A 12036-nucleotide genomic window follows, 5' to 3' on the forward strand; every position below is an offset into this window, starting at 1 on the left:
GCCACTGACTTCATATGTCCTGTAGTAGGCTAGACAGAAAGCGCCCCACAGTGGCTATATACTGTAATCGCAGACCTGGACTGTGCCTCTACTACGTACAGTGTGCAATTATGTGTACAATCAAACATTATGGATATACTGACAACATACATGTCTCATACATGTCTCTCCGCCCTAACAATGGGAGTCGTTGTCCCCAAAGCGACACAGTGGGATGTCTAGCTCCCGCCTATGCTTTCTTTGGTGGACACATCTCATTATTTACAAATTTGATGGAAGGTTGTTGACGTCAAGCGCCTGTATTCAATGGAGTGCGATGCTATGCTACTAGCCTCATGCCATGAATAGGCTTTGCATAGCGATTTCGAGAAATCTCCTGTATAAAGTGTTTTTTTAATCAAAGTTGCCGGGATGTCACTTTTCTTATTTATATCAGTACACTCTTAACTTAAACATTACGAAACTTCTAAATAAGCCAATATTTGTTGTTGTTGACCAAATTAGACGCTCTCATTGACCTCCGCCTAGTTGGGTCTCCATCTTCCTCTTCCTCTCTGAAATAAAATCTGGATTGCTGGTGACAAATGAGTTAAAGACTGCATTACATAGACAATAATGTGTTAGCTAGGGATAGTTTAGGAGTAGAACAATCCCTCATTGTCTCAAAATCATCCTTGCATCTGGAAACTAAACCAGGATTGGGTTATGACGACAACAACCCTATGCAGATAATGAACGGATTACACCAATTATTGTTGAAGTGGGGACAGCAACATTAATAATAATAAAAAAGATACTTTAGAGATTTAATTTGTATTTATTTATATATTTGTATGTTTAGCTCACATAACATAATTGAAAATGATGCATCAAGGTGTCTGTAATAGAGTAAACGTAGCAGAAAGCAATGTAGACATTAATAAAAAAACATTTATATAGCTTCCACCGGTGAGGGAGGCTTGGTGGCTACAACACAGCACCACCTATCAGTCATTTAGTCTAAAAGTGAAATGCCTACTTACATACAGCCCTTCCCAACAATGCAGAGAGAAAAAAATGATAAATAATATACAAATTAAAGAATAAAACTAGGAATACATACAAAATGAGTAATGATAATTTGGCTATATACACAGGGTACCAGTACCTAGTTGATGTGCAGGGGTACGAGGTAATTGAGGTATGTACATACAGTGCATTTGGAAAGTATTCAGACCCCTTCCACCTTTTCCGAATTTTGTTACATTACAGCCTTATTCTAAAATTGATAGAATTATACACTACATGACCAAAAGTATGTGGACACTTGCTTGTCAAACATCTCATTACAAAATGATGGGCATTAATAGGAAGTTGGTCCCCCTTTTGCTGCTATAATAGCCTCCATTGATCATCCTTGAGATGTTTCTACAACTTGAATGGACTCCATCTGTGGTAAATTCAATTGATTGGACATCCTTTGGAAAGGCACACACCTTTCTATATAAGGTCCCACAGTTGACAGTGCATGTCAGAGAAAATACCAGCCATGAGGTTGAAGGAATTTCCCATAGAGTTCCGAGACAGGATTGTGTTGAGGCACAGATACGGGGAAGGGTATCAAAAATATCTGCAGCATTGAAGGTCCTCAAGAACACAGTGGCCTTCATCATTATTCAATGGAAGAAGTTTGGAACCACCAAGACTGTTCCTAGAGCTGGCTGCCAGGCCAAACTGAGCAATCGGCGGAGAAAGGTCTTGGTCAGGGAGGTGACCAGGAACCCGATGGTCGCTCTGAATCAAAATGAATGACTGCCCAGAATTAGCCCAAGTACATCGGGCCATTTCCGTCTACCGGAATTCAACCGACTTTGCAGGAATCTTACTAGAATCCCCCCCAGAAGCAGCCCGGTGCAAATATTTATAAATGTATACACAATTACCTGATTTAGTCATTTTAAATATTACTATTACACATACAAATTATACCCATCCAACCAAAAAATATTTGTGTCGGAGGAAAAACCATAAACCTGGTGACCGTGTCAGCATGCATGCGTCTGGCCTGCCACAGGAGTTGCTACAGCGCGATGGGACAGGGACATCCCGGCCAGCCAAACCCTCCCTCCACTAACACCATGTGCGTCGCCTCATGGGTCTCCCGGTCGCTGTGGGCCTGGGTATTGAACCAGCATCTGAAGCAACGCAGTTCGCACTGCTATAGTGTCTTGGAGTGCTGCGCCACTCGGGAGGCTTCATCCTGTTTTTAATTCTTATCAATTGCCTTGCACAAAGTATCAAAATACAAAAATTAAAAATCTACTTAACAGGACTCTTAAAGAATTGAATTGAAATGTTAAATTGTATTTTTTGATCACAGAATCAATGAGAAAAAAATGGTAAAATAATGTTAAGTGTTAATTATATAAAGCAGCCCATGAAATCATCTGCCAGAGAGTAGCTACAATCGGCCAGAGCCCCAAGTAATACATTTGGGCCAGATAACTCACACCGGAATCAGCCTGAGCTCAATCCCCGCATCCTAGCCATAAGTAATAGTGCCGAAGCCGGCCCAGACTCGAGCCACATGACGTCGGCCAAGTCTGACTTTCAGCTGGCCGAGTCTGACTGTGCTAGCTGGGCAGATGGAAGCCACTCCTCACTAAAAAGGCACAAGACAGCTTGCTTGGAGTTTGCCAAAAGGCAACTAACCAGAAACAAGAGTCTCTGGTCTGATGAAACCAAGATTGAACTCATTGGCCTGAATGCCAAGTGTCTCATGTCCTGGAATATTCTAATCAAGTGAGAGACTGTCATTTCTTCAAACAATCATCTTTATTCAATATCGATCAATTATTGCAATAATGAGGCTGGTTGACCCCACACCCTTGGGTGTTGGAACGAGAAACCCAACCTTAACACAAATGCAAAGTACTATAAAGCTGACACTAAAAATGCTTAGTCGTGATTGGGTCCAACCATCCCATGCAGATTGGGGCATCATAAGCAACTCTAGGTTAATCCCAGTCAAAACTGTTCGCTGCTCTGGCCCCCCCAATGGTGGAACAAACTCCCTCACAACGCCAGGACAGCGGAGTCAATCACCACCTTCCGGAGACACCTGAAACCCCACCTCTTTAAGGAATACCTAGGATAGGATTAAGTAATCCTTCTACCCCCCCCCCCCCCCCTTAAAAGATTTAGATGCACTATTGTAAAGTGGCTGTTCCACTGGATGTCATAAGGTGAATGCACCAATTTGTAAGTCGCTCTGGATAAGAGCGTCTGCTAAATGACTTAAATGTAAATGTAATCCGTTCATTATCTGCATAGGGTTGTTGTCGTCATAACCCAATCCTGGTTTAGTTTCCAGATGCAAGGATGATTTTGAGACAATGAGGGATTGTTCTACTCCTAAGCTAATAATAATAATAATAATATATGCCATTTAGCAGACGCTTTTATCCAAAGCGACTTACAGTCATGTGTGCATACATTCTACGTATGGGTGTTCCCGGGGATCAAACCCACTACCCTGGCGTTACAAGCGCCATGCTCTACCAACTGAGCTACAGAAGGACCACAAGCTATCCCTAGCTAACACATTATTGTCTATGCAATGCAGTCTTTAACTCATTTGTCAGCTCAAGCCATCTCTGGTGCCAATACGCCAAGATTAGCTGCAGGGATCTAGAGCGACCATAAAAACACAGACATTAGCATTAGCATAGAAAACACATACATTAGCATTAGCATAAGAAATGTATTACTGTTAGTCAAATTTAAAATTAATATCAAATAAATTAGGTAAATACAATCTTTCCCTCACACAAGTCTGGAGTAAACCTGGCACCATCCCATTTTTTTAACCTTTATTTTACTAGGCAAGTCAGTTAAGAACAAATTCTTATTTTCAATGACGGCCTAGGAACAGTGGTCCTTCTGTAGCTCAGTTGGTAGAGCGTGGCGCTTGTAACGCCAGGGTAGTGGGTTCGATCCCCGGGACCACCCATACGTAGAATGTATGCACAAATGACTGTAAGTTGCTTTGGATGAAAGTGTCCGCTAAATGGCATATATTATTATTAACTGCCTGTTCAGGGGCAGAACGACAGATTTGTACCTTGTCAGCTCGGTGATTCGAACTTGCAACCTTTCGGTTACTAGTCCAACGCTCTAACCACTAGGCTACCCTGCCGCCCCAACGGTGAAGCACGGTGGCAGCATCACGCAACAGGGATGTTTTTCAGAGGCAGGGACTGGGAGACTAGTCAGGATCGAGGGAAAGGAGATTCTTGATGAAAACCTGCTCCAGAGTTATGGGTTAATGTGTGCAGATTGATTTAGGGGAGAGAAAAAAATAATTTAAATCCATTTTATAATAAGGCTGCAATGTAACAAAATGTGGAAAAAGTCAAGGCGTCTGAATACTTTCTGAATGCACTGTATATAGTCTTGATAACCCACAGAGACCCAGGTGTTGTAATAAAGTAAGCGCTATTTATTGTAAGAACAGTACATTTTAGTTCCAGTGAAGTTCATGTCAAGTCATTCATCGCCAACTGCAAAAAAACACTACATGGCCAAAAAAACTGAAACAGTGCAAATACTGTAGAAATGCATTACAATAAGACGTTGCTTCAAGCAATGTCCATTTGTGGAGCAGTGTACTTGTGTGTAATATTTCAAATGTGTGCTGGTTTCAATTTTTGCAGGAAGTCCATAGTATACTAGGAAGAGAAGGGGGTTAGGTACTGATGTAATCCTTCCCTTCACAACAGAATTAACACAAAATAATGTTCAAAGGAGATAAAATATATAAAAATGGAAAAAGGCAAGCAACTTCAAATTTGCTAATATACAAGGTTTTTGTAAAAGATTTTCAAGTAATGATGGAACTGGGAAAAACAATGGCTTGGGCAAACATTTTTTTTATTGAACATTTTAGGCTATCAAGATTATTATATTTTTTAATGCACCAGGAATAAACATTGTAATGAATACAATTAAATGTAATAAATACAATTTTATGCAGTGTACAAGGAATAAAAACATATCAAAACGATGCATAAAAATGTATACCTAGACGGAGATGGCAGTGGACCATTCCAGATGGGTTAAATGTCTCTACTGGATATTAGGATGTTCTGCCGTTTATATTGATCCATAGATGGCTGATAAAAATAAAACAAATAAAAAATCGACATAATTTACCTGAATATGGAAAGTAAAGCATATATTATCTCTTTATAACGTCTAAAAAATTAAACGACTTTACAAATCTGTGCATTTCTAAAAATATACTCCTCAAAATTGTGAGCTCTTTCAAACATATAGAAAAATATCCCAGAGTTTTGTGTGTAAAAAAGACTGTGGGTCATGTACAAGTGATCTGTGATACAGAGTTAAGAGCAGGTTGACCTTTATTGTCATGAGTTTGCCCCGGAGGCAGAACTGAACGGTTTCCGCTAGATGGGCCAGCTGCAAAGTCAAATTTGGCAAAATAATACAAATGTATGAAAACAAAAATTTGCTTTTTGGTCTTCATTTAAAAAAAATGTTCAACTTCATAATCATCATCTCCAGCACCACCTCAACATTAACATATGTGAAAATGGCACATTTCTATGTTTTGTATTAAAAAACCTAGAGGAAGATGTTTCCAATGACATCATCAGCCAATTAGTAGACAATTGGTAGGCAACGCCTACTCACAATTGGTTAAAGTCCCACGATGCACACCGATGTCGTCATCGGAAACACTCATCTTCCTCTATATTTTTTACTACAAAACATAGAAACGCATACATTTCATATATGTTGATGTTGGGGTAGTGCAGACGATGAATACGAAGTTGAAAAATGTTGAAATGTCCCTTTAACGTTAGGTTTTAAATCAGATTTTCTGACATTGTGACTGTGCCAGCTAGTGTGACCACTGCAGAGCTGCTCGAGTCATCTCAATAAAATGCCAACCTGCGAGTTAAGAGAGAACAATCAGGGTTCTTTATCCAACGACATCACAGAAAACGGTGATATTTATTCATCTATAACTAGGAACAGGAGTTTTTCCTGACCATGCGATCTGACAAGGAAAAGCCCTAGACCCTACCTATGGGCGTCATCTAATAAAAACATTGCTATATGTTGGCAGAGGAGCGTAGAACGTGGAACCTCTTCAGGGTCATGCGGATGGAACCCAGGTCACGGTTTACGCTCTCTAGACGCTTCTCTAAGGCCACCTGAGGAGTAGGGGAAACAGCCATTTAGCTGGAATAGCATAAACATTCACACATAGGGTACACAAAGATCTTTGTTTTAATGTAATATCCCCATCTACACTATTCAATTACCTCACACGAGTCCATTTCATCAAACAAACACGTTCATGACAAAAGAAAAGATCACATTTAGTTTAGGGATGCACAATCTATCGGGAAGTATATCGGAATCGGAAGATATTAGCTAAAAATGCTAACATCGGCGTCGGCTTGATGTCGCGTTTAACGCTGATGTGAAAAACCGAAGTCAAAGCTGACGTGCACACCTATATATACAGTTGAAGTCGGAAGTTTACATACATCTTAGCCAACTACATTTAAACTCAGTTCTATTTCACCAGACCAGAGGACATTTCTCCAAAGAGTACGATCTTTGTCCCCTTGTGAAGTTGCAAACCATAGTCTGGCTTTTTTTATGGCGGTTTTGGAGCAGTGGCTTCTTCCTTGCTGAGCGGCATAGGACATAGGACTCATTTCACTGTGGATATAGATACTTTTGTACCTGTTTCCTGCAGAATCTTCAGAAGGTCCTTTGCTGTTGTTCTGGGATTGATATGCACTTTTCGCACCAAAGTACGTTCATCTCTAGGACTTCAACTGTAGGTAGATGGCGTAATGACGCCACGAAAAATACAGCGCTACACAGAACAAAAGCAGAAAAATACTAAGCGCGCACTTCCAACAACTAAACAAGTTCAAGTCGAGCAGTCAGAAAATTTCAGCGAGACAACTCAAAAGGCAAAATCCATTAACGCCAAGATAATGGAGTTCATTGCCCTTGACAATCAACCGTTCTCTGTTGTGGATGATGTTGGCTTTTGCCGACTGATCGAGCACCTTGAGCCCCGGTACACACTACCAAGTAGGCGCTATTTTTTGGATGTTGCCCTACCGGAGTTACACAGTATTGTTGAAATGCACATCTATGAACTACTGCTATTAGCTTCACGACTGACATTTGGACCAGCGATGTCAGCTCCATGAGCATGCGGAGTCTGACAGCACGGTGGGCCGACGAGGATTTCATACTGAGGTAATGTATGCTCAAGAATGTGCTGGTTCTCATACCGCTGCTGCCATTTCAATGGCATTTGAGAACATCTTGGAAACGTGAACACACTCCTCGCGCCATTCTAACAACTGACTGGAGAAATAAGCTCATCAACTGCATCTGCAGCAGACGTGATACCCTCTGTCATGGCATTGAAACGCCTGCTCAACAAAACTGCCGACACAGACCGTGGGGGCAGCCTAGTGGGGCGACAGGCATTCTCTCTCGGAGCCTCTTTACTGTGTCACCACCATGCTCGATGCTAGGTACTAGGACCGCCATTTCGATGCAGACAAGAAACAGGGTTTACGTGAAATGTTACAGACACAGCTGGACAAGATGAAAATGGACAGTGACAGTGTGCACCAAGGAAGAGGAGCCATGACAGAAGAGGCCACGGACAGACAGAGCTGAAACTTCACTGCTTGACATGTATGATAAAATCCTGGTTGAGACTGAAAAAATTAACAACGAAACAGCACAGCAAGTAAAATAAATAGGTTTTGATTATGTTTTACTGGTAATGGGGACATACGTAAATGCCAACAAAATAACTTTGTTGTCAGTGTTTCAACTATTTAACTGTACTAGAATGCTTAAAAGGCCGCTACAATTTTAAGTATCTGTATCGTTTATTTTTTTGGCATATCGGATATCGGCCAAAAGTTTCATATCAGTGCCCTAATTTAGACCCAATCACGCCTCACTAATATGTAACGAGGCCCTGCATGGTTTGGTGCGTGTGACTGTGACCTTACCTCATCTAACCTGGTCTGCAGGCTCACCCTCCCACCAGATCCAGGCATCCGGCTCAAAGCTGACTCAATCTGCACAAAACACACCCAAATGAATTAATTACATAAATATATAAACTAACCAACAATTTCATAGCACTAAGGTTAAATCAGATGAACCAAGCAGGCAGGCTGTGCTGCGCTGTGTGTGTTTCCCTAGGCAGAGGCAGGAGGATACTTAAGGCTGCTGAAGGGTAAAGGGAAAGAGAAAGGAGTTTGCACCCCTCAGTCATAACACAGAGCAGGAGAGGCAGGACAGGGCTGGAAAGGATAGAGTAGGACAGGAAAGAGGGGGGGGGGGTGTATATGAACCCAGCTATAAATAGACATCATTGAGAGAGGAGTGGTTATAAAATCATAAAGCCAGGTAATACTGTAGAACAGATCCAATAGAGATTAGTGAAGTGTGATGTCAAAGGACTGCCTCGGTCATTGATAGATATACGGAATCAATAAAATAGGACTACATCATCGACTACAGCTCAGCCTTCAACACCATAGTACCCTCCAAGCTCATCATTAAGCTTGGGGCCCTGGGTCTGAACCCCGCCCTGTGCAACAGGGTCCTGGACTTCCTGACAGGCCGCCCCCGGGTGGTGAAGGTAGGAAACAACACCTTCACTACACTGATCCTCAACACAGGTGCCCCACAAGCGTGCGTGCTCAGTCCCCTCCTGTACTCCCTGTTAACCCATGACCGCTGCACCACGCACGCCTCCAACTCAATCATCAAGTTTGTAGACGTCACAAAAGTGGTAGGCCTGATCACCAACAATGACGAGACAGCCAACAGGGAGGTGGGGGCCCTGGTGGATTGGTGCCAGGAAAATAACCTCTCAATCAAGCTCAACAAACCCAGGAGCTGATCGTGGACTTCAGGAGACAGCAGAGGGAGCACGCCCCCATCCACAAGAGATTGAAAAACAGCTTCTATCTCAAGGCCATCAGACTGTTAAATAGCCATCACTAGCCGGCCTCCTACTCATTTCATTTGTACATATCGTATTCTAGGCAAATCAATCCTATTCAACTATTGCTGTAATTATACACTGTACTATCCTAAATATATACTAAATATTCTATCCACATACTCTCCATATATCCCACCACATACATATATACAGTACCAGTAAAACATTGACAAACCTACTCATTCCAGGGTTTCTCTTTATTTGTACTATTTTCTACATTGTAGAATAATAGTGAAGACATCAAAACTATGAAATAACACATGAAATCATGTCATAACCAAAGAAGTGTTCAACAAACTTTATATTTGGAGATTCTTCAAAGTAGCCACCCTTTGCCTTGATGACAGCTTTGCACTTAGCGTCATACCCAAGAAGGCTGCAATCGCTGCCAAAGGTGTTCCAACAAAGTACTGAGGAAAAGGTCTGAATACTTACGTTTTTCAAATCAAATCAAATCCCTGGGTCTCGACCCCGCCCTGTGCAACTGGGTACTGGAATTCCTGACGGGCCGCCCCCAGGTGGTGAGGGTAGGCAACAACATCTCCTCCCCGCTGATCCTCAACACTGGGGCCCCACAAGGGTGCGTTCTGAGCCCTCTCCTGTACTCCCTGTTCACCCACGACTGCGTGGCCACGCACGCCTCCAACTCAATCATCAAGTTTGCCGACGACACAACAGTGGTAGGCTTGATTACCAACAACGACGAGACGGCCTACAGGGAGGAGGTGAGGGCCCTCGGAGTGTGGTGTCAGGAAAATAACCTCACACTCAACGTCAACAAAACTAAGGAGATGATTGTGGACTTCAGGAAACAGCAGAGGGAACACCCCCCTATCCACATTGATGGAACAGTAGTGGAGAGGGTAGCAAGTTTTAAGTTCCTCGGCATACACATCACAGACAAACTGAATTGGCCCACTCACACAGACAGCATCGTGAAGAAGGCGCAGCAGCACCTCTTCAACCTCAGGAGGCTGAAGAAATTTGGCTTGTCACCTAAATCACTCACAAACTTCTACAGATGCACAATAGAGAACATGCTGGCGGGCTGTATCACCGCCTGGTACGGCAACTGCTCCACCCTCAACCGTAAGGCTCTCCAGAGAGTAGTGAGGTCTGCACAATGCATCACCAGGGGCAAACTACCTGCCCTCCAGGACACCTACACCACCTACACCACCCGATGTTACAGGAAGGCCATAAAGTTTTTTAAAGTTTATCCGGGTTTTTTTTTCAATATAAACTTGCAACCATTTCTAAAAACTTGTTTTTGCTTTGTCATTATGAGGTATTGTGTGTATATTGATGAGGGAAAAAAAACAATTTAATACATTTTAGAATAAGGCTGTAACATAACATAATGTGGAATAAGTCAAGGGGTCTGAATACTTTCCGAATGCACTAGAATTATACTCTGGACTCTGACATTGATTGTCCTAATATTATATATTTCTTAATTTAACAGTTGTTAGATTTGTGTGTATTGTTGTGAATTGTTAAGATATAACTGCACTGTTGGAGTGAGGAACACAATCATTTCGCTACACCCGCCGGGCGGCAGGTAGCCTAGTGGTTAGAGTTGGAGTTAGTAACTGAAAGGTTGCTGGATCGAATCCCTGAGCTGACAAGGTAAAAAGCTGTCGTTCTGCCCCAGTTAACCCACTGTTCCCCGGGCGCCGAAGAGGTGGATGTAAATCACGGCAGCCCCCCGCACCGCTCTGATTCAGAGGGGTTGGGTTAAATGGGGAAGACACATTTCAGTTGAATGCATTCAGTTGTACAACTGACGAGGTATCCTCCTTTCCCCCAATAACATCATGCTAAATGTGTGTATGCAACCAATAAAATATGATTTGATTTAAAGCAGTGCAATAAAAACACAAACTCAACTCTTAGCCCCAGTCCATTGGAACTCCCAGTAGATTTGAAAGGGTTTGGATGGATATGATATGCTAATAATGGTCTGGTAGGCCAATTCCATTACATTGCTTACGGTCATGCAATCTTTACAGATCTACTGGGCTGTCTCTGGGTAGGGCTAGGGGTTTAGGTATGGGTAAAAAAGCATTTTGTGCTTGGTCTTGTTGATATTGTACATCGCTAGTGAGCGGCATGTCCTCTCTATTGTGAGGGTCTAGATTAATAACATGAGCCTTGTAACAGTCTGTCTCACCTGTTGTTTCTCCATAGTGAGCTCGTCAAACAGTCTCTCAGCATCGGCCAGGGAGTGGAGGTCTGTCCCGGGGTCCTGGAGGTCTGAGCCTAACCCCCCAGCCCCCTGCTCCTCCCAGCCCAGCCCACACACCCCCTCCTGGGGCTCAACACTGCCCGATGACTCAACTGAACCACCAGATGACCGCTGGGTGGCTGGAGAGAGAGAGAGAGCGAGAGAAAGAGGGTAGTAGTGTCCCCCTTAGCATTTTTCCTATTTTGTTGCATTACAATGTGTAATTTAAATAGATTTTTATTTGGATTAGTGAAGTGAAGTTTAAAAATGACTTGTTTCAAAAAATTCTAAACAAAATACCAAACAGAAAAGTGGTGCATGCATATGTATTCACCCACTTTGCTATGAAGCCCTTTAAGATCTGGTGCAACCAATTACCTTCAGAAGTCACATAATTAGTTAAATAAAGTCCACCTGTGTGCAATCTAAGTGTCACATGATCTGTCACATGATCTCAATAGATATATGCCTGTTCTGAAAGGCCCTAGAGTCTCCAACACCACTAAGCAAGGGGCACCACCAAGCAAGCAGCACCATGAAGACCAAGGAGCTCTCCAAACAGGTCAGGGACAAAGTTGTGGAGAAGTACAGATCAGCGTTGGATTATAAAAAAAGTTCAGAAACTTTGAACATCCCACGGAGCACCATTAAATTCATTATTCAAAAATGGAAAGAATATGGCACCACAACAAACCTTCCAAGAGGGCTACCCACCAAAACTTACAGACCAGAC

At 42.5% G+C, this 12036-nt stretch overlaps 1 protein-coding gene across 2 annotated transcripts in view; it reads right to left on the bottom strand.

Moving 5' to 3' along the window:
* Positions 1-4894: 4894 nt before the first annotated feature.
* Positions 4895-12036, bottom strand: part of LOC124048653 (M-phase phosphoprotein 9-like) — a 28824-nt gene continuing 21682 nt past the window's right edge. For both annotated transcript variants that reach the window (XM_046369643.1, XM_046369642.1), the window contains exons 17-19: positions 11250-11443; positions 8070-8138; positions 4895-6221 (exon numbers count right to left, since the gene is read on the bottom strand). In XM_046369643.1, coding sequence (XP_046225599.1) covers positions 6120-6221; positions 8070-8138; positions 11250-11443 — 365 coding nt within the window. In that variant the 3' untranslated portion in view covers positions 4895-6119. The remainder of the gene's footprint in view (positions 6222-8069; positions 8139-11249; positions 11444-12036) is intronic.

Source organism: Oncorhynchus gorbuscha, linkage group LG11 (genome assembly GCF_021184085.1).
Source record: "Oncorhynchus gorbuscha isolate QuinsamMale2020 ecotype Even-year linkage group LG11, OgorEven_v1.0, whole genome shotgun sequence".
In the NCBI taxonomy this organism is placed as follows: Eukaryota; Metazoa; Chordata; class Actinopteri; order Salmoniformes; family Salmonidae; genus Oncorhynchus; species Oncorhynchus gorbuscha.